General features: G+C 44.7%; 1 protein-coding gene across 11 annotated transcripts in view; it reads right to left on the bottom strand.

Annotated features, from left to right (window-relative positions):
* The window catches only part of rbfox3b (RNA binding fox-1 homolog 3b), a 448440-nt gene that overhangs the window by 88249 nt on the left and 336328 nt on the right, over positions 1 to 23863 (bottom strand). The window contains exon 1 of one of the 11 annotated variants that reach the window (XM_035912572.2): positions 14180 to 14613. The exons of the other annotated variants lie outside the window; for them this stretch is intronic. Within the exon in view, the coding sequence (XP_035768465.1) occupies positions 14180 to 14305 (126 nt within the window). The 5' untranslated portion in view covers positions 14306 to 14613. Of the gene's footprint in view, positions 1 to 14179; positions 14614 to 23863 lie in introns of those variants that run through there. 11 annotated transcript variants of the gene reach the window in all.

Here is a 23863-nt window from a genome sequence, read left to right as displayed (position 1 = left end):
GCCTCCGACTCCGGCCGAGAGACAGTCGGACCCGAGGAGGATAAGTATTGCTCCTCCTCCCCTCTCCGTTCTCATGGAAGAGAGGGAACCCTGCTCTCCTTTCCCCACCTGCCTCTCGCCATCTCCCTCACTTCCTCTCCACTGCTCCCCCTCCATCCCTCCTTCCACTATCACCGCCGCCACCTCCACATCACATCAGAAATGTGACTGGCCTCAAACTGCTGACTTGCTCACAGTCCATTGAGTTTCCTCTCCTTATCAAATTACAGCCACCTCAATAACCCACTCGCTGCAGCACGCCGGAAGAAATGAGGTTTTCTCCACCGCCCGCCCCTGGCACTGCACTCTTTCCCTTGCTTTTTTCTCCTCTCGCATTTTTCTTTCAAAAACAGCAGACAGGGTGAAGAAGGGGGGTGTAAAGAGGACGGAGGAGGGGGTTGAAGTGAATGTCGGCGTGTATTTTCGAGGGGGCGTAAGTTCCTAATGTGTCGTACGATGTGTGGAGGGGATAGGGACGGCCCTTCGCCTGCTGCACACTGATTTGCAGACACGGGCAAAAGTCCAGATGGCGCCCACCTTCCGGAAATGCATTTTTTACTTCCACCCCAACAAGTGCAGCGCCGCAGCGGCCCACCAACACCCCTTTTTTCCGCCACCTGTCCTCGAAAACAGGCCGACGTGCCCGCTGTCGTCTTCCCTCCTTACCCCCGTTCGAAAGAGAGCCGCCGCTATCTTGCTGGAGAAGGTGACACAGTCTCATCACCTGTTCTCTACCTGCAATGAGAGAACTTTGGGGAGCCTACGAAACGGACCGAGCAAGGTCATCCATCTCATTTTGCGAGCGAAGCTGCTGTTATTACAAAGTCAAAATGAAAAGCCTCATCCCCGGGTCAGCTGTCTGACAGGTGATGGATGTCATTTAACCTTCCCAGCAGCTGGTTACTGGTTCAGATACCAAAGCAAATATGGTTGAAAACACCTCTCCGAGCCCAGATCCATTTTCTCCTGACGTGACATCGAAGAGTAATTGATTTATTTTTAACATCGATGTTTTTTGAGGTCGTAATTGCGCCGGCGTTGCATGCAAATGAGAGTTCGGATGAATTTACGGGAACTTGTGCACACCTCCCCTGCACGCGCTGCTCCTCCGATGTGAATTAACATCAATATTTATCTTAGTTCTATTATCCAATTCTTACCTCATTCACATGCTAATTGCTACAATTACCATTAAATAAGGGCCCCAGTTCAGAGGAAATAACCTGCTGCTGAGCACTCGAATCACTGACTCGTCACCTGTGTGCACAAAATGCAAACACACCTACGCAGCCACAGCCAGAGAGGAAAAGAAGAAACAGGAGGTATGTTAACATCTGCCTCGCGGTGGGTTTTTAAACCTCAAACTACCTGACAAAACTACAGCGCAGCCACGAGTTGAGACGCGTTTCGGGGAGCTCTTCCTGTCAGCGGCATCACGAGTGGTTCTCTGAAACAAGGAGACAGCGAGAATAACTGATTGCAAGAGGAGCCCAAATTGAGAATGAACACTCATGTATAATGATTGGATGCAACCCAGGGAGGGTTAACATGAAAGCCCAGCAGAGTGCCAGCCCCAGTTACCTGCAGAGCCGCAGTCAATGCGCTCTGCCTTCACCTGTTTTATTGGAGACGACGCCGGCGTGTCAGTGACAGCGAATGTCCAAGTTGAGTGCGAGTAGATTAGATTAACTCCCCTGTGAAAGAGCCTTGTCTGCTTCCATTGTGCATCCTGTCTAGTTAAAACGACACAGGTATGCCATAGCAATAAGCAGGTGCGCTGACATCGGAGTCGTGTTGGGAACGCTGACACTGATTGGAAAACCTATAGAGTATTCTTCAAACGCAAACACGCGGCTGACGTGCAGCTTCCACCGACCCTAAAGCAACGCTCTTACGCTAAGATTGAGAGAGCGATTCGTAACTGCCGCTGGGGTATAAACTGTACTGCGCTACACCCACCGGACTCTGCGCGCGCTCCCTTAAGGGGGGTTCGGCTGTGCAAAGACATCCATTTTTTTAAATGGTGGAAGACAGCAGGAAGGTGTTATTGAAAAAGGCCTCATGAGGAGGAAAGTCTAGAGGCACTGACTGCAACCAAAATAAAGGCCTAAAACCTAACTGGATAGAGACACAGAGCTCAGTGCTAACTGAGTTGTAAACTTCCATTGCCCCGGGGTGCAGCCATATCCTGCTCATCAGATCAGCCTGTAACACAGGAGGGTGAATTCAGACGTCGTCGAGAAGACAAAAGGAATAAAAGCAGAAAGGAGCAGAAGGTGAAAACAAAGAGAATCCAGATCTTCTGGCTCGTGCACTTTAATTGCAGTTGAAAGTTTTTCAGAGAAAACGTGATCTAAAGACGCTGAAGATCTTTCTTCGTGTGCAAAAAGTTTCTGTTTCAGTGCATGCAGAGGGCTAACCTCGCTGCAAAAGAAATATGCATGAATAATGAGTACCAGCGTCAGAGCTGTCTTGCCTTCAGGTCCGGCCCCGCGCACACACCGCGCAATCAGGGGAGCTGATGACCTTTGCTGATGGCAGAATACCTCAAAGCGAAGGCCTCTGAGTCGTAAAGTAGTAGACACCCCGCGCGAGATCTATTAGTTTGCTCTTTTGTCTGTAATAATCCTGACAGAACAAATAATACGCAGGCACATTCAGAGCAAAATCATTCAAAGCGATGCTTTGGGAACGAACGTGAAAATAAATTCTGTTTCGATAAATCGACCTGAAGCGAACGGAGGCCGCGGAGTGGATGGATACCAAGAGCGCTGTCTGTCTTACGCACACAAACCTCCCTCGTAAATTATCTCGAGCAATGTAGAATTTATGAGGCAGAGATATCTCACTGCCAGCCTATCATTTCCATGGCTCTGTCGCCGTAATTCTCTCCAAAACTGCCCAAACCCATAGATAAAAATGGACACTGCAGCTGCAGATGAAAAAGTGCAAAGAGGCGAAAATGGACAATAAGCCAGTCTGGATGAAGAGACTGTGGGATTTCTTTTTTTTTTTCTGACTCAGGTGACCACTGCATCTGTAAAAGCGAGCAGGAAACACGCAGAAAGAGAGCAGAGGAGAGGACAAGTGTGACAATTAGAATTTGCTCTGTTTACGTTGCGTGAAATCAAGTGTCGGGGGAATCTGGCCAATTGGAAGATGAGTCAAATTGCCAGGCATAGGCTGCTTACATCTTTACCTCAGCTGGCGCGGCTCCTCTGCTCGACAATGGCTCTTACCTTTTGAAATATGTGTTTGTGTTTCCCTGTGTCAGTGGGAGTGTATGTGAGTGTGTGTGAAGAGATTTGGGGGAGCTTTTAGAGCGCTATCATAGAGTAGGTGGAGGACGGTGGAGTGTATCAGAGAGGGCAGTCCGCACATGCTGCCCTGTGAGATTGGATTCTCACCCATGAAATGTAAGCACACAGAAAAACGCTCGGCAGCAACAACCTCCAATTTACACAGCAATTTTCCACTCGCTCGCGACGGAACCAAATCGCATTTGTCTCCCCGCCGTTGATACCGCGCCGCCCTAGAATTTCATTCATATCCAGTTAATTAGCACTTTTGCGCCGGGCACCAGAAAGAGCAATCATTGGACAAAAAATGTGCAGAGTAATTTATTACAGTTTATTACAGTTCATTGAGGAAGACGGAACGTGTTGGATATTAGAACGATTACTTGTATTCGCGCTGATAGCAGTCGGCGTGACAGGAAGACGCCAAAACAACAACAAAAAAAGTTATTTACCAAAAACAGCTGGACAGATAAATTAGGCCCTTTCTCTACATGACAGTATCTCCCCGACTGCAGTGTTTCAACATTTCTGGGTGAAAAGCGACGTCTCTCAAGCTTTACTCCCTCCTTTGAAAACGTTAATTGCTATTCATTACTCGCTATTGCTGAATGATAACAATGTTGGGAGTTACAATTCTGAGTCATTAAATTAGCAGGAAGGGGCTGAATAGGAGGGGTGGGCAATAGAAAATCCTCATCCCCGTTAAGCCTCGCCTCTGTGTTTAAAGGGTCGCTTCATCCAAATTGGATTTTTTTTTTACTAATCTTTAGTAGTATCTACCCATGCAGATTTCTCCTGTTCGATTTGGCTACCACGGGCGTTACTAGACATAAAACCACCGGGGCACAACTGAAATTGCACTTTTTTGCCCCCCTTGGTGGATTAAAATCTGCTATATGGACTTCATTTGCTTAGCTTGCTGTTACTGCCATTGTCCTGCTGCTGCAACAGTAACAATCCTACAGGTTTTAATAAAGATGTGTTTTTATCGTAGTTTAGAATTTCCAGATTTGTGTTTTAGTCTTCAAATCAGAGAAAACTGGACTGAAGTGAGTGAAGAAATGAGAAAATTAAATAATTCGAGGCAGCTATTTATATGCAAAGTATAAAATATAGCAAGTAAAAGTGTCTTGGGTTTAACCCTTTAAAGCCGGTCGGAGCGGGCACGCTCCGTTTTGCGTAACTATTTTTAAATCCCTGTAGAACCAGAACCATGTAAGCTAGCGCAATAATTTTTTTTGCATATGAAACCGGAGGAGTTGTACTTACACCTTATGCCATCAGCTTGTCAGCTTGCCATGAGCCTATACTGGTGTTTTTAAAAGTTATGTTTGACTTTATGACTTTCTGTGTCGTTTCTCGGATGCTTAGGACTCATATTGCACTGCTGGAAATAGTTTATTTTGATGCATATGCTGCTTTTTTGCAAATTTGCATTATAATATTCATTTTCGTTTTTCCTGCAGTGTATAAAAATTGGTGTATTTCAAAAATAAAACTATGAAGACACTCAAAATAAATTTCCTGTGGTGGGAAACTATTTTGTGCAACTTTTTTGTATTTACAGTTTTGAGGGATAAGCCTCTTAAATTTCTCTAACTAGAAATATATGTTAAAAAAATAAAAACGATTTTCAATTTTTTGTAGTTTATTGCACTTTTTTGCAATTTATGTAATTACTATGCACTTAATGCAGACATATTATTAAGATTTAGGCTGTAATGGTTGTATTGATGTATAGCAACTTGAAATGCTTCCAAAAACGGCTCCACAGCATGTAAAAATATAATATAAGCTCTGGCAGACTTGGTTCTATGGTAGGTCTTAAAGGGTTAACATCAATTTTAAACTTTTTAGTTAGTCTGGATGCGTGTTTCACAGGTGTCAACAGCTCGCTGTCGTGCACGGACCTGAGGTTAGCCGTGCTGCTTTGTCATTCCTACACCAAAAAAACTCCTCGTCTTTTACACAGCAGCACAGAAGATCGATACTGGGGGACGTGCCCCGCTAAAAGGGGTCTAGCGATGCTGATGACTTCTCCTGTAACGCAATAATACAGGATCTACTTTTACTTGAGCTGCTCAAAATACTAAAAAAAGAAAGATTATAAATGTTATAAGCAATCAGTCTTTGCCAAAAGAAAATCTGGTTAATACAACGAGTCTGCTGTCCACATTTTTCTTTCATGTCTTTAGTAATTGTTCCCTATGCAGCAGCAGGAAAAAGATCATATTCACCTTCCTTTTATTGACTTGCAAAGAAATTTCTCAAAAAAAAGAAGCTGTTTTAATAAAAATCCCATGTTTGAAAATTTCATTTTATGTAGTTTGAAAATATTTTTGCTTAATATGGTCTGCGGCGAGTGTAAATCACTAGCCAGAGGAATTAGACGGAGAGATTGAAGTGCACAGTTGGCATACGAAGCAAAGGTCTTTAATGGAGCCGACTGATCCACTGAGTCTAGATTTTTGGTGCCAAAGCTGGTAACAAATATTAGAGTGTGGAAAACTAAAAATCAATATACTGGTCGGCTGCGATGACGAGCCGGCTTCAAAACGATGGGACGAGGAAATAAGAAGAAGAAATATGGAAAACATATCAGAAAATGCCTTTTTGTGACACGTGCGTTTCAATGACGTCATAAAGTATTGTAGTGGAGTTCAAACTTTGAACAAAAAAAGCCAAATCAAAATAGCTGATCAGCTAATTGCCTGAATGAAGGTTGTCTGTAAGTCCAAACTACCAAATGTGACTATATGTTCAAACCAATCAGCTAGTAGACTCATCGTGTGAATGGTACAGATTTATATTTGCTTAGATGGACAGTGTCAGATATTATACTGACCACTCACTCTGCTGAGGATTTTTTAATTCCTTCTAATATTTCTTACAAACAAAAGAAGGAAACTGCTGTTGTTTCCAGAGCCTTGTAGCACCGCTTCTAAAGTATCTGCATTGCATCCAAAAACAACCAACTAAGCAACAAAATGTTATAGAGACAACACGCGCACGGATCCTGATGTAGCTGCGATAGGCCCGCACGTGCACGTCAGTCAGCCTCGAGTCTTTAACGCTGAAGCCCAGGTGGTTTCCGTTCCTAGCCGGCAGGGACGGATATCGGAGACAAACATTAAATTTGTCAGCTATCGTTCTGCGATGTGTTAAATCTGCAGCGTAAAACGATCCCTTCAGGCGGTGAAAGTAATTACACAAACACTGTCGACCCCCTTCTAAGTTTTACCTCCATAGGTATCATGGCAGCTTTATGTAAAACGATGCAGGTACGCACCGATGCCGCCATTTACGCGCTTTAAATCTACCAAATCCTGCAAAACGCAGCTTCACCCGCCTCTAACGTATATAATGTTCAGTGCACGAGCTTCAAACGCATTAACACTGTGACACGTCTCAGTGTTGCATTTACAGAGACGGCAAAATATCACTAAAAGTAAGAGAGATGGAAAAAAACCTCATTTTTCTCAGTGTAATTTACTTGAACTGACCCATTAGGCCGAAACACAGTCAACCTGACAGCGACCCTCGCCATCACCGCTAATGCAGCACCCGCCCGGCAGCTCCGGCAGCGGCTGCTTGTGCCACAAACACGCACGAGAACATTCCTTCATTAAAGTGGCCGCGCTCGCCTCCGTCTCTGCACGAAAACGCCGCCCGCTCGCAAACACACACTGCGAGGTGGACGCGCGCGCGCCCGCGAAGGCTGTAATCTGTAATTTGTAAGTTCCATTTGTTTTTAACACACACCAAAGCAGTGGTCCTGTGGGACCTAATAAAACCTCATAAGCACATGGAGAGGAAGCCCGAGGCGCTGCTCTTTCCCACAGATCTCACCTTGATAGATGATTTTAGAAAAACACAGAGGCGTGCTCCACTAACAAAGTGCTGCGAGAAAAAGCAGTGATATTTAGACTCTCCATCTAAGGAGAGGAAAAGCGAGGAGGAGGAAGAGGAGGAGGAGGGAGGGCGGCTCTGATTTGAGGTAAATTACATGAGCTTCTCTCCTTTCTTACCGATTACCCAAAGCAGAAGCAGAGTAATCAGCGAGATACCTGTTTGGCTGCCTGCGAGGAAAGAGGCAAAACAACGCTTTTTTCTCTCCTGCTGCTCACAGAGTGCTCAGATTAACTAAAGCAAAAGGTCCCGTTTTTTATTTTAAAGTCCATCCCACAGTCGTTCGTATCGCAGTGGACATTACTTTATATGACTTCAGGTCTCTAAAAACAAACCAGCAATTTCAGATGTCCAGCTCTGCATCCCAGAAATAATAATAATAATAATAATAATAATGATAATAAAAGGGCTCATTTAATTTGGGGAAACAAAAACAATTACGAGCCTGCCCGAGCGGAGGTCAGCTCCCCTCTGCGGCATCTTGGTTTCATTTCAGAATACCTGTAGACTTTTTCAAGGAGAACTTGAAATCAATTTCAAGGCCCATTTAATTTTATACACGCGTACATGCTGACCCACAACAGCATAGTTCAAATATTGATCTTCTTTAGCGGGTGACCCAGGGTGCCTCTTAGTAGTCAAAAACAGCAGCACCAGTGCATCCTTTAAAAATGAAACGCTGAGACTGGGGAGGAGGCGAGGGGAGAGAAACTTCTCTCTGACGTGAGGAATCATTTCCCCCCCAAACTTGGCTCCCGTGCGTCGTGCTCGCTGCTCCGACGAAGACGGATAATGACCTTTTGAAAAACAAAATTTGAGTGTTTGTCTGGAGATCTATTTGTCAGCGTGCCTTCTGGCAGTGGCGAAAACACGCTTGCGGGAGCACAAGGAGAACTGTAATAATGCTTTGCTGTTCACCACTGCCATTAAGCTGCTGGTGATAAAAAGGTGCAGTGCTTTTAATGGCTTGTGATGGCTTTTTTTTTTCTCTTCTTTCCGCTCTCACTCGTACGGCCACTCTGTTAACTCAGCACACAGGGTAATACGTCTCATTTGAGAGGATCCCGCCGCGAGGAGAATGCTTGAAGGACAGTGTGAGAGTGACACCACATTATAAACATAATAATCACAGCTGGCTAAGATACCGCAGTAAAGAAATAATTGGACTCAAGCTGGTCTGGCTGCTTAAGCATTTTAGCGTGCCATTTGTAGAAATAGAAAAACCTCAGGTCAGGTTTTATTCTCAGGGATAAAAAAAGAGGCTGCAAACAGTTTCTACTGCGAGGTTATCCCCCTGTCTTTATGCTGCTCTGACTGTATGAGCTGGTGTGCGTGTGTGTGTGAGAGAGTGATGTAGTTAGAGCTCCTGCAGTGTAAAGACAGGGAGGCGTCGTGTTGTGCGTCTTGTCTTTCTCCCTCTCGGCGTCTCCTCCACCTGCTCAGGCTCGCTTAGGCCTGAAGGAGCACTCGGGAGAACCGAGAGGCTGAGATTCCTGCGCTGTATTAAGTGGCCTGGGTGGGAAATACTGCAGTAGAGCAGCAGAGCAACCGGCAGCCTTTATTCTAACCTCTGTGTCTTTCTATCGTAACACGAATCAAGAGAAAATCTCAGACGACATCCGAAGGGCGGCGAGTTTTTCACGTCGGATTAGCAGGTAGCACAGAAAACGCCACCTGTGGTGTCATATTTCCTCATTCCTGTGCATTGCCCACCAGTAAATGTTTAGCACAGATGTTAATTAAAAGCTTCATTAGATATTTGCCTCTGTCTAAAAAAAAAGGAGAGAAAAAAAGCGACGGCTAATTATTGCGAGGTGACGACATTTGCGACTGCAGCTTTGTTTTCCAGAAGTTGAGTATATTAGCATGAGCAGCACCGTGAATGCTAATTTACTGACACTACAGGTCCAGAGCACTCCAAGCTAACGCTCGCCATTAATGACTGGGAGATATTTAGCATTATTGGCAAAATGTAAATACACATTTATCGATGCGCTGCACGGCCCCGTGCATGCAGAGCCCTGCACCATCCACCTACAGATGACAACAGTTCCTCACGGGGAGGCGAATAAATAGAGATATGTCAGCTCAAATATGTACGTTCGCATTAAAAATACAGTCAGACTCCCAGTGGAGAAGTCTTTGTTGGTGAGTAAACCTATTGCACTGTTTGTGCCATTCTTCTATACAGGGAACAAATTTAATTTTGTTCCATTTACAAAGGTCTAGTGGAGTAAGACGGTGGGTAGCCTTAAGAAAAGCACACACACATACACACACACAGCCTGACTGTGAAGTCTCTGTGAAGAACAAGGCAGCACTCGCTCACACACCAAATGAAATTTCAAAATAAACGACTGAGCTGTGATTTACAATTCTCCTCCGGGGCAGAGAAAAGTGAGAAAACATTTCAATCAGTCCCTCCGCCTTTGTTATGCTGCTATGAATCAGCTGTTTAAGGGACAAAACAGCTGAACGGCGGCGAGAGAAAGACTCTGAATGATTTCTCACCAAAACACTGAACATATTGAGAGGTATATTCTAGAGCCCATGAAATTGGGTTTAAAGTTTTTTTGATTTGTGCCTGATTGAATCTGAGTGAATTGTGCTCAGCTAAAAACTGACTGAAAAACAACAAAGCTGGCATCGCCTTGTGATATAATGGAATATTTCAAATACGCAGTTTATCTATAGAAACACAACAAATGAGAATCAGATAGCCGGGGAAAGCAGATCCCTAATCGCAACATCTGGGTTTGGCTTGCAGGTGTTTTTTCTGCTTTTCTTCTTGTTAACGATTTTCCTAAAAGATTAAAACCGACGACGTGTTCGTCCATCTTTCTAGGCTTTTACGCGAAATGAGTTGGGTCACGGCGATTCTGAAGGTGGACATCTTTCAACAAATTAGTCCGGGGGCCATGGGAGCAAAGGGGAAAACACAAACAAAAAGCTGGATTAATAATAAGGACAATAGGACAAAAAATATGATTCGTTGCCATTATTTAACCCCTATTTCCCCCCAAGATGTCGTGGGGGGGGTGGCAGGCCCGTCGAGTCCCATTGGCCTTGACTCACTTCTCAGACTCGTCTCCAATGTGCCCACACGGGCCTAACGAGAGCCCACGTAGAGACAAAAACCTATTAGTCCTCCCCAGTTACAGACAGCATCTCCATTTACAGCTGTCAATAGTACAGCTTGGCCTACAATAATTATCCCCCAGGAAGGAGCCGTCTCTGCACGGTGCGCATTAGCCCATCCCCGAGAGACCACCAACCTGAATCCTTCGATATCTAAAGTCCCCCTGAATAGTGGCGCTTTGGGAGGCAGGATCAAGGCCCGAACTGAGGGGGGAAGTGTGTCACGAGTATTCCCACTACTCTCCTCTCTGCATTCCTCGCCTTTAACCAGATTTATCAGTGTGTGAGTGTGTGTGAGTGTGTGTGTGTGAGAGAGAGTCGGTACCAGTGCAGGCGTAAAAAGAGATCAGCGTGAGTAGGAAGAGGAGAGGAGGAGGAGGAGGAGGAGGAGGCCGCTGAAACCAGAGAGCCCGGGCAATTCCTCGCAGGATCCACCGACATGAAAGGATCGCCTCTTCGAGGTGACCTAACCGTTTAGAGCGATACCAAAGCCGTGTACAGTTAAGGGGGAAATTCAAAACACCCGGCCCGAAGAAGCCACAAAAAAGAAATCAATAGATGCAACAATAACAATAGACACCGGCAGAGTGGAATGCCACGATAGAAAATCCAATTACAAATCAAAGGAAGACATTTTTAGAACACGGGAGATCTCGAGATAAGTCTGAGGCAAAGACGGGAGAGAGATGTGACATCGAGACAATAAGAACGGCTGCTTTTTTTCCTCTTTAGACATAAGTGACGCCGAGCTTCCCGCCCAACAGCACCGTCTTAGATAATAGAGTTACATTTACGAGCGTCGCCATATGCCCACCCAGCGCCTGGTAAATAGAAAATCCATGAGATGCCATGTTTTTATGACTCTGAAGACAGCTACTAACTACCACCAGCAAACCTGAGCTACCCCCGTTAGCTTCGGCTTGTACCATAAATATATTTATACTTTAATACGGGCCTACAGCGGTGAGCACTGCATCCCATAAAAGTCTCACCACACTGTAATTCATAACTCCTTCAATATCCAGCGCCATAACTCACGAAACGAGCCCCTACAATACAAATTGAGGGTAGAGGAAAAGTGACATCATCCTGCGGAAGGATGAAGCCGGCACCCCGTGTGGCGGAGAAACTCTCCCCGTGTCGCGGAGGAGGAAAGGCCCTTCAGCGGTGGTGTGATACTGCCACTTTTTGTGCGTGCGCGTGTGTAATCAGAAGCCCACAGTTCTCCCACCACACCGCAGGGAGTCTCTCCTTGTGTTAATGAAAACAAACATTTAGCCGGGATTTATATGCACCGCAGCCGACTACAAAGAGCATCAAAGCGAGCTGCCTGAGAACACACACCCAAACACTGCTGCACACAAATAAAGGCAAGGTATGCTTTGCTAATCTTTTATGTAATAAACTCCTGTCTTCCTGTGATATCATGCAGCACCATGTTCACACATAATAAGCAAAGCTGTTCGGAGCCCAACTTAATACAGTGTCTTATTTGAAATGCAAACAAACTGTGAGGCAGAGGCTATCACCTCAATCTATTCCCCTTCTGTTCGCTGGCTGTCATCTTACACGAGCCGATGCTGCAGCTCTGCACTGTGGCGAAGGGGAGGAAGCGGGAGAGTGTCGGCGGTGGGGGGAGGAGGAGGAGGAGGAGAGGGGAAAGGCGGGGGAACACAGGCGGCGTGCTACGAAGGATGGGTGATGTGGGGGAGAGACGCTGGCCACAGTGTGACTCAGAGGGTTGCTTCCTCTCACAGCGCTGCAGGGCGAGGATTTACCGCAAAGAAGAAGAAAAAAAAAAAAGAAATAAACAGAAAAGAAAAAAGGAACAAAAGCTGCTGATACATTAAAGGGATTTGAAACAAAAAGGGGGATGTTTCATGAAAATAGCACACAGGAAGTTTCAATTTCAGCTCTGACTTGGACTTTAAAGGAATCCACTGTGGACCAAAACACACGCGCGCACATGCACTCGAGAGGCTCATCCCGAGGATTTGGAGGTAACAGGATGTAGTGGAAGGTAGATGCACCTAAACTCGTGTTACATCGTGCTCGCTTGTGGAAAGGCGCTCAGAAGGATCCACGTGACGAATCGAGACATCTAAGGTTGTGGTCATCAAAGCGTTTTTGTCCCCTCAAATTTGCAATAAGCGATAACGAACATTCAACCGTTATTGGAGTTTTTGGAGGCGGCTTTGGCTTCCTCCACAGTTTGCGTGTGCTGATGACACCTGGCTGTCCACATGCCCTGCACCCCCCCACTACTCCCCACCCTCCATCCCTCCCAATCACAGCCCGGCTGGTGGGGTGTGCCCACTCTGGACAGATGGGTGGGAGGTGGTGAGGGCCATTACCGTGATGGCGTTGGGGAGAAAGTGGGAGGAATACGGCTCAAAACGGGAGATTGAAAGCAGGATTTTCCGGCGCCGTTATTTCCCCTCAATCACTGCAGTAACACACTGTTTACAGCAACACATGGTGCCGGTAGTAAAAACAGAATTGGACGCTCGACACCAACCCCCCCCACTCACCCATCATCCCACCACTAACGGCGCTCCCGCCCCCAACTCGCTGAATTAAAACATGTGAATTATTCAGCAGATAGACAGGCGCACGGGCTCTTAAGAGTCACCTTGTTGTTGATTTTTTCACCTCCCTTCAGAAGATTGCAGTCTTCAGGTTTCACAAAACAAGGGGATCAGTGACAGAATCAATTTCCAAAGGAGGGTGGCAAACACACTTGCGCACACACACAAAAAGGGAAAATCAATGTTAATTTGCTGAGAGATATAATTATTCAAAGTGTTGCCACTATGAGAAAAATTAAGGGGTGAAGAATGAGGCGCTTGCTTTGTTAAATTTAAACAAATCTCACGCGAGAGCAGTTTTAGTTTAAGCCGTAATGTGTGTTTTAAACAAATAGAGATTTTCTCATGGCCGTAACCACATGAAATCAAAGGATTATACGGCGAGGACAGTCCAAAAAAGGGGATGACCAAGAAATGTGGACAAAAATAAACTGCACACATTGTAATAATGTGTGCAGTTTGCTTTGTTTGTTACTCCTCAAAGACCTCGAAGCTCCAACTTCCTAAATTCTGGGTTAAAATTTAAATTTGTGTCTTAAAGATTCATGTGGAATGTGATTTTAGCAAACACAGGCAGGGATCAGACTGGCTAACACATGCACAACTACCACATGTAGATAAATGAGGAGCTTTTTTTGCAGTCAGCTACAGAAAAAGTTGGCATCTACTTGCATAAAAAAATCTGAGATAAAGAAGCAAATTTTTAAAAGGAATTTTCCCCCATTTAAAAACACAACTAACTGTAAAATTGCCTCATCTTTGCAGCACAGAAGTGACAGAGCACAACAGACTGACCGAGAAAACATTTCCAAGCACAATGAGTCATGAAGCGACTGTTGTACACAAACACTGCGTGCTCCCACGTCACGGCGATCGCTAATTCACTGCTTTAATTTCACTCGAAAAAAGGGAGGCACTGGAGAGAGAAGAGGAAGACGGGAGGCGATGGAGAGCGGGACGGTTCAGAGGGTAGAATTAAAGGAGGTGATCCCCCGCTCCACCTCCGCCTCCTGCCCCCCCCTCTTTCTACTCCTCAAAGGCAGGCTGAGGGTCAAGGGTTAGGCGGGTGAAAGTACTCTGAGTAACGGCACAAAGCGAGCGCGATGCCGTCACGTGCTGCCGAGGAGCGCGCGGAGAGACGAAAAGGGATGCGGAGCGAGGGAGAGGAGAGAGAGCGAGGGTCGACGAAGCGAGCATCAGTCTTACCTCGGGCAGGTAGAGGAAGGCAGGGGGACACTGGAGCGAGTGAGGTAGCATCCCGGAGCCGGAGAGCAGGAGGCAGCCGGAGTTGGCCATGGAGCTCAGCGTGGGGTGACGGGACGCTTTGCGCATTTAGCAGGGAGATCCTTTTGCTCTACTCTCTTCTTCTCTCTCTCTCTTTCTCTGGCTCGCTCGCTCCCACTCACTCACTCTCTCTCTCTCTCTCTCTCCCTCCTCGGATCAGTTCCCTTCCTCTGCCTCCTCTTGCCTTTTAAATTTCCCTTTTGCTGGCTTTTGTGTCGCTATTGAAGATGTAGCAGGGAGGCGAGCGGTGCGCAGACAATGTGCATGTTCCACGTTTATCACTATTGCACTCTCTCTCTCTCTCTCACGCTCGCTCTCTCTCTTTCTCGGTCTCTGCCGATCTCTCTCTCTCCCCCTTTCTCTCGCTCACTATCCCTGGCGCGACTCTGTTTACTTTGTGTGCGATAAAAGCCAACATAAGCATTCAGACACAGAAGGGGAGGTTCTGTGCAAGCTCGGGAGGAGGAGGAGGGGTTGAAGAGCCGACAGGGGGTTGGGTAGGTTAGGGTGGGGGTATGAAAGAGGTGCTGGTAGAATGAAAGGGGGGGAGGGGGGGTACTGATGAAGTCCCTGGTGGATTCATACATCAAACGGGCTGGCTGAATAGCAGAGGGGATGTGAATGACATTAGAACAGCTGATCCTGGGCATTAGCACCTCGTGGGACACTGCATGCTGCCTTTTAATTGCGGCCCCCCCATCCCGCAAAAGCACACATAAACACACACCCCCCTCGGTGGTCGGGCAGCACCTCCCTCCTCTCTGCCTGTGCGTGCGTGCGCGCTCAAGGACATAAACCATACAGCACGTATAGCAGATCTATCCGTAAAGCCAGGGGAAAGTGCATTTACACAAAAACAGGCTGTGATTAGGCCCAGTCGTGACATCCCTCTTCATCTACTCAGCTGTAAACATGCATTCAGCCAAGCATGTACTGTAGAGCACGCTAAACTGTACAAGAAAAACAACTTCGAGTTTCCTTTTAATGTATTTTTCTGATTAATTCTGTTTGATACCGCTTTAAAAGAAGCAGACAAAGAGAATGCACAAGATGTATTCATTACATCATGGGCACCAGTTGGGTATAGAGATCGAAGTCAGAGGAGGGGGAAAGCAAGAAATCCAGCTTGAGTGTTATCCAACGCAGGCCTGGATTCAGACCCTTGATGTTTCAGCAGAGAACGGCAGAACTCGGGTCATCGACTGGGTTTGGCCAAATGTGGTTACTCTCGAGACCGTCGTCCAAAACATTTGATATATTCAGAAATTTGTCTAATAATGTTCTCTCTGTGAATTTAAGTTATTCCTGCCATCAATAACATGCAAGGTTAGATTCTCCAAAGGGGCTTTGACCAGTGCACATGCCTAGAACTGATGCTGGTTCTTAATCCCAATACCAAGAATGGGTTTAATGCAATTCCCCTACAAGGATCAATCACGAATAACTTAACTTAGCTAATTCAGCTTAACCTTATTCCAAACATTCATGAACCTCTGGAGAAATTGAAGGCATGGATGTAGTATGATCCAGACTGACATGAAACCATTAAACTCTTTACTGGATTTGTGTCTTTTGGGTTCTTGTTGAGATCGACTGTTATGCTCATAGCTTTGGTTTTTCAACAGAAGACAATAAGAGTTCCTTAGACATGGATAATATGAAGGATGCTGCCTTCATGTGAAGGCCCGGAACTGTATTGGAAAAAGGCGACGAGCACGGATCAGGCTTAAGGCTGTCAATGCTGAAAATCAATGATTCGAAGCATCAATTGATCCGACTCTAATTCTATGAGTCGAGCATTCGTTTATCCACAAGACAGAACGTTCTGCGCTCGTGGTTGACTAATGAGAAGCTGAATCTGAGGTGCAGTGATTCTCTTCATTTAGTACCGGCCAAAGCTTTGCTTTCAAAGAAGGTGGCCTTGTGGATCATTTGTGCGTAGCGCAGGTCCGGTGTAGCAGAAAGTGAGTGACCGAGGGTGCAAGATGTAACATTACCAGCACTTAGCTGCAGCATTGTGAAGTGCACGCTAATAGAGGTGATTAAGTGATTGTAATCAGCTGCAAAGTGTTTAGAGATGCCTGAGTTTCAGTGTAAGTTATCTGATTGTTGTGTAGCGTGTTGGGTGCCCTATAAGAAAGGAAATAAAGGTCCAGTTCATGTAGCATTGTGGCACTTTCTCTTCCTGCCTCGTCTTCATCGCAGCAGAGTCGGTCCGAACGGTAAAGGTTACCAGTTAACGAGACGGGCAAGAGCAAAGTAACAGCAGCGTTTTGAACTTTCAAAGAACTTTTACAAAGTTAATGCAAACTGTCTGAGCAAACGCTAAAACACGTCATTGTACGGACAAAGACCTGAAAATGGAAATCATAGAAGGCGATTCAATCGGTAGATATATTTATAAGAATTGTCTAGATTTTTTTCGGAGTCAACATGGGGGGTGGTCATTGAAACAGCTACCCGCTGCACCCGTGGTGTCACTTCTTCACTCGACTAACATGAAGGTAGAGAAAACCCAACATGACCAAAAGAACTGTAAATATAATACCAACATACAACAACGCAATGAACCCAGAACCCTCCACAGCAATTTCACAAACCCTACGCAGCAATAGACGGCTATTTTTATATTATTATTGTTTAAAACAATAAGACTGCTTACCATTATCTGAGTAAATGTTCCTTTATTTTGTCCAATAAGTAAATAAAGGAACAAATTTTCTATTTTTTCTCAACAAAAAAATTAGTGAGTCTGGAGCAGTGTTGCCAACTTTGTTGCTATATTTAGCGAGTTTTCAGACCCCCTTAGCGACTTTCTTTCTAAAAAGCAACTATCGACAAATCTGGCAACTTTTTCTGGTATTATTGGAGACTTATTTATGACGACTTTTTGACATGAAAACACGTATCGCTCTTACTCTCAACAAGCAGCGGTGCTGCCTTGGTCACCTCACCCGTGCCAAAGCGCTCACAGGCGGAGGATAGTCCTCCCCCAGCTGCTATCAGGGCAGGAGACGTTCACACCTGTGCGTCCAAACGGCAAATGAATCGCACATGAGCGAAGCCGCTGCTCCCGCACTGACTGTAACGCAGTCAATTCTTCTTTTACTGTTACACTGTTTTGTGGATCACAAGGTTTAAAACTACTTATAAACACACACACACACACAGTAACTCCACCAGTGTGCCAATTTCGGGTCACTTTTGCCGGCCCAGGCCTGGATAAAGGAGCAGGGTTGGAATTGTGACATTAAAAAACAATAATTGCTACAAGAAATTTAATTTGTAGTTCTAAATAAATTCTAAATGCATTTAGGACGTTTTTTTTACTCGCTTTATGTCTCTTCCACGATGTTATTTCTTTCTCCAACAGCGTAGGTCACAATTATATTAGCATGACCAATTATGCAAATTAGGCGATGACGTCATTTGGCGACTTCTAGCGACTTTTAGGACAGCCAATAGCAATTTTCCTTACTGAGGAGTTGGCAACACTGGTCTGGAGCAGACCTAGCTAGAACATGTATCCATGTGTGTCTCTTTCTACTAAAGTTTCACACAGTTATTGAGTTGTATCGTTATATGTATATGTATATGTATGTTTGTTCATGCTCATTTCATGCTAAGAAGCAGCTCTGCTTGCTTCATGCTCTGATCTACACAATGCATATGCAGATCTACAAAGTTCTGCTATTCCCATTTTCCTGCACGTACATTACCTGATGTGTCACCTTCTAGGTTTGCTGTTGTGGCCGTAATGACAGTAATAATTGGGTCCTGCTGTGGGACACACAACACGGCGACAGAGGAGAATTAACTCTCTCTGGGACACTCCCCTCTGCAGATTAAATAATTCCAAGCAGCCACAGGGGGATAGTTGACCTGTAATTACATATTCGGTCGTGTATTTCGCTAACTTCGAACAGAAAAACGAAATAATAGAAAAATCATTAAATGAAATAAGCACTCACCTTTATTGGGAGTCATCTTCATTACCAATACACACGCTTTGTCTGTATAATTGGCCTGACTGTTTGATGCAAAGACCGGTCCTCGCTGATATCTGGGCGTGCTTTAGGATTAACAGTTTGGCATCGCCTGCTACAGATGGGGATCCATCTCTCCGTCCCTCCTCTATGTGTTTTCCATCTCTTGCTTTTTGGCTCCTTTTTTTTTTGTCTTTCTTTTTTCTGTATCTGTCTGTCTCACCCAGTTAATAATTCAAATGAGCACTGCCAGATCACTCCCTTCAAAGGGAGTTTCTGGAATGTTCTCAACGGTGCCTTTTCTTTATGTCATGTGAAATCAAAGCCCTCAAACAGCAGAGATATCCTCAGTTAACTCCACACACTGCTGCTCTGCCAATTAAAGAAAGATCAACAACTGCAGCGAACGGCTCATAGTTGATCACAAAAAGAAAAAATAAAAGTGATCTTAATCACCGTGATCAGTTTTGTCACCATCACCCTTCGTCTTCCTCCATTTCTTCCTTCAAGTGCAATCACCACATTGCTGTGGCAGGCCCGTAATAATCAGCGTAATGATTATTACCACAATCACCATCATCGTCACTGTCACCGTCGCCTCTGTCACGTCTTTGCCCGCCTCTGTTAAAGACCACGATTTACCCTCTGAGTCCGGACTTGTGTTTGATTGTCATTAAGTCAGCAGGCGCGTGGGATTTTGCAGGTGTGTGCACATTTCTGTCGACTCGCCGCTCTGGGCTCGTTTCGGGCATTGCAAGCTTTAAAATGTGTGTTCAATCTCCTTCAAAAGCATCTCCTCTGTCTTTGTATACGAGCCTGTGTTTGTCTTTTGAGCCGGCGCTACGTTAATGTGCTCCTCCAAGAAAGGTTGAAAGCAGCAGTTCTTGCAGTAAAAAGCCATCACGTGCACTGGGAGCACACTCAGCAATAATCAAAGGCAATACAAGCGGCGACTAATGGGGCCCAAACGATTGGCGGCGCACTCCAGTTCGCCGCTGTTTATCGTATGACCGCTGATCAATAGAGCACACTCACACTAATCATCATAAGAGATGACTGTTTATTTCCCTTAACTCCATCATTCTGACAGTGGGGGAAGACACATACTTCACTGACCAGTATCAATAAGTATAAAATACTGCGTTAAGGTATTCAAAAATATCTGCAACTTTACACTTTACTTTGCATTTTTAATTTATATTCAAACATATTTTATAAAGCAGGAAGTAATTGTATATTTGTCGAGTCACCGTAACGTATAAATCGTTGGTGTGTAATGACTCTTCCAATTCAGGGTTTGGCTGAAACCATCACTTAATCATGATTAGATCATGAAGAAAAAGTAAACTCGTTCAATCGTTCATTCATGAATGAATCCGGGATCTTAATTACTAAAGCTATCATCACTCGAGCGTGATAGATACACCGACAGATAGAATGTGTAATGATAGAAAGCAGACCGATAGTATTAGGTAATGAGTTTTACCTAATACTTTTTACTGTATAAAAGTACAAGTAGTGCTGAAAACATTCAAATTTAATGATGCATTCATTTAAAAAAGAACAAAAAAACAGGCTGAGATGTTTTAGGAAAAATAAGTGGAATTTCGTCGTGTCGATTTTTCAAATTTCTGTTTTCCTACATTAACTCAGTCGACTGTCGCTGCATGTGTGCAGAGCTAAACAACAACAGCATTTTACTTCTTTATGATCCAAATAACTTGGCTTTAAAGAGCCTGCTGTGTAGCAACGCTGGCACCGCTATCACAGGAATACCGGTGAATGTTAATTAATGACTTGTCTGAAATTTTCACACTTTGCAGATTTTTGGGCCAAATGTTTTACAGCCTTCTTTTTATATATATATATATATATATATATATATATATATATATAAAGCCGTGCATCGCCACATATAAAATATTTTCCTAATGCAATCCTAATATGCAAAGAAAATTTTATATTTTGTAGGTATATTCACTGAAACATCACAACCAAAAAAAATAAAAAAAATCAGTTCAATTAAAAAGGCACCCTTCCGAACAATTCATCTTTTTTCCTCATTTCTTAGTAACTGAATATTTTATATATTTTTTCATTTTAGCTGAAATGTTGGTTGTGCATATAAAGCTGTGGGTGTGTGTCTGCTCTCAAATGCACCATTTGCCAAGTATCTCTAGACTGCAGAGCAGCTGAATAGATGTACTTTGCTACTGCACCCTGCACTTCACTATGGACACAGCTCCCCCATCAGGACGACCACCAGAGTCTGAACAAAACACACACATGTCAGCGTGAGCGTTATGCAATATTATTCAGCGGTCCAGTCATTCTAAATGCGTATGAAAATAAATACAGGGATGTGTCACGTTCTCCGGGGGGGCGCTCCACCCTGCCGGACACGCAGCCAAGACCTCTGGAGGCGCACTCTGAGGAAAACAAAGCAGCAGTGTTTGGTGCTGGTGGATTTTGTTAAGAAGCAGTGAGGCCTTTGGAGGGGCACCACTGAAGTGCCCCTCTGACAGGCTTCCTCATTATCTGGCATCTCCAGAGTGCCAGCCAACCCCGCTGTAGAAGAGGGGGCATGAGGACGCCTCGATCAGCCTGCCTCGAGGGTACCAAGAGAGGGGAGGGTTGTGCTCTTGCTAAAGGTCCGCTGATTATATCTCAGGCCCAGAGCTTCAGGGATCCCCACTAATTAAAGGTTGTGTCATATCTGTTAGAGATAACAAACGTATGTAGCTCGTCTTTTTTTTTAATTCCTCCGCTCCCATATCTGCACTTTACAGCATCACGTCAAGTTGCAGCCTCGGTCTGCATTCAAGGCTGACCAGCTTTCTGCACCGAGAGGAAAGGGTTTCTGTTTAACCTGCCCTCACCCATCTCAGTGTGCCAGCGGTGTTGCGGAGGCATCAGGGATCCTTTGTCTGGAGGCATAATTAAAGCTCTCGTTCATTATTTCTTCACTTTGAGCGCAGATCTGAGTAATTAGGAGGCAGTGCCACGGGGAGGCTGGAACTTTCATGGAAGCAAAGAAAAACACGCACACAATTACACATGTCTGCACAGATTAAATCGAGAAGAAAGTGAAGCCTGCGCACACAGACCCAAAAAAGCTCACTCTTAGCACCAAATGAGCTGCATTCGTCTCCCACCTATCTTCGGATGCCGATATTCTGCAGCGAGTGAAGTATGCCGTTTCTTCCCTCAGAGCTGTCACGTACTAACGCATTGATTAAAAATTTGATTAAGCGGACAGTTAAGGGAGGAACTGGAGGAACGAGCTGCGACCTGTGCTCCAATCGGATGCCGGGGTAGGATGTGGGGCCTTGGCTTTTGCTGCATTTGGAGCTGAGGCACTTGCCTCTCTAATGGATTTTGAAACAGAGCTTGGCTTTTATATGGTGTCATTCATCCTCATATGTTTTCGCCTGCCGCGTCTTACAATCACTGCTTCTTTATGGCAAACTAATGCACCCAGTGCTAAGATCAGCAGGTTGGCTCTGGCCATCGCTCACTGAGCTCTGGCCAGATATTAGAGCATTTTGAAAGCTTCTACCGGGGAAGGCAGAGCAAAAGCCGAGGGGTACCGACTCTGCCTCCTCCACTGTCATATATCAACCGTCCACGCCACGCTGTCTACACCAATAACACACATACACACCGAGCCGCCGCTGCTCCGGCTGCTTTGACAAGGCAGGGAAGGAGAGGGTTGATTGAGCTTTATGGCAGCGGACAGTCAGCATCAATACATTGACCGTTTTACCACCCTCTCACCTAAAAGTCTGGTGCGCTTGCAGCTAAAAGACATCGAGGAGCGCGTGTGCGTGATACTCCTAGGTGGTATGGGTGGAAGATGGGGAAGGGTTTGGTTGAGGCATGGTGGGAGACAATAAACGGGGGCGATGGCTCACGCCCTGTTAGCCCTCTAGGCCGAGCGAGGCAGCGATAGAGAGAGAGCTGACAGGGCAGAGGGATGGCCGAGCATGGAAATCACATCAGATCAATGATGAAAAATTCAGAGGCGGCAAGAGTCGCTCTTGGGGATGATATAACACGGAGCATGTAAGCTTGTGACTACATGGACGTACATGAAGAAACTAATGTCTCAACCAGCAGATATACGAATTCAGACAATTTGTCTTTAAGCGGCTAAAACGAGTTAAATGAGAAAGGAAACGAATGCAACAGAAACAGAGGAGAATGTTTGTATATGTACACTGTTTAAAATTACAAGACTGTTTTTGGGCTTTACAATCTGAACAAAATCTATCATCCTCCATCCTTGAACCCTCAGTTACGTCCCAAAACATCCTTCACCAGGAATAAAAATGCTCGGGAGAAAAGCAGCCGAGAAGCTTACCACCTGCCTACATGACGTGTGTATATCAAATATATCACACTGTTAGAAACTACTAGGGATTCAGTTTCTAGATTTGCAGGGGAAAGAGTCATAATTTTATTCAAATAGCACTTTTTCAGACAAACTCCACACATTAATAACATGCATACATATTAGTGATGGGATTTCCGGCTCTTTTTAGAGATCCGGCTCTTTCGGCTCGACTCACTAAAAAGAGCCGGCTCTTTCGGCTCCGAACCGGCTCTTCAGGTTGTTTTGTTGCTTTAATTATTTAATCATTAACAATAATATAAAATTATGCAGAAAAGGAATTACTAAAGTAAAAAAAGTGGTTTTATTTATATGTGTTTATATATGACCCCTAGAGACAAAGCACGTACAAACTCTAAAGCATATACAAACTCCAAAAAGCACGTACAAACTCCAAAACACATTTCTAGTGTTAACTGAACTTCCAAAACAGAGCTACCCAGATCACTTAAATTACACAATTGAAAACATGTGTGTATTGTTTGTGTATTTATAGACAAGCACTCATATTTATTCAAATAATTTAAAAAAAAAGTTCATTTACCTGTTACTACCACACACCAAATCCGGTTGTTGATACTTCCTGGCTTGTGTAGCCACTAGGTAACAAAAGCTCAACACTGCGCCCTAGAAACCTGGAGCCCTTCTGTTGTCTTTTGTACGTGTTTTGGAGTTTGTACGTGCTTCTGAGTTTTTACGTGTTTTGGAGTTTTTACGCGTTTTGGAGTTTGTACATGCTTAGGAGTTTGTACGTGCTTTGTCTCTAAGGTCCACCATAAATATACTTTATTTATTCACTCCACATAAAATGTAATAAATAAATCATATAATACAAAAAACAACTATTTACATTTTAAACTTTTAACTATTTAAATTTTCAGCTTTTTCCTTTTAAACAAATTTAACGTGAAATAACACCACAACACAATTAAATATAAATTAAAATATTAAAACAAAAAGAAGATGCACATTCTCTGTCATATGGGCCTGCATGATTTCTGAATCCTTTATCATCTGCAACTGAAAATAGTGGATGATTGCTATACCTTTCTAATGTGATGTCGTTGTCCCTCGCTCTCTTTCTCTCTGGCTCTGTTCCTGTGCTACTGCGAGTGTAACTAACGCCCCTCCCCCCTCTGCCCAGCGCATACAGGCCGCGCTTGCGGAGTTTAGCGGAAAAAAGGGCGAGAGAGAGGGTGAGAGAAAGAAAAAAAAAAAACCTCACGG

Source organism: Neolamprologus brichardi, chromosome 4 (genome assembly GCF_056152115.1).
Source record: "Neolamprologus brichardi isolate AB-2024 chromosome 4, ASM5615211v1, whole genome shotgun sequence".
NCBI classification, from domain to species: Eukaryota; Metazoa; Chordata; class Actinopteri; order Cichliformes; family Cichlidae; genus Neolamprologus; species Neolamprologus brichardi.
Note: the sequence above shows the minus strand (reverse complement) of the source record. Positions and strands in the feature narration are given on the sequence as shown.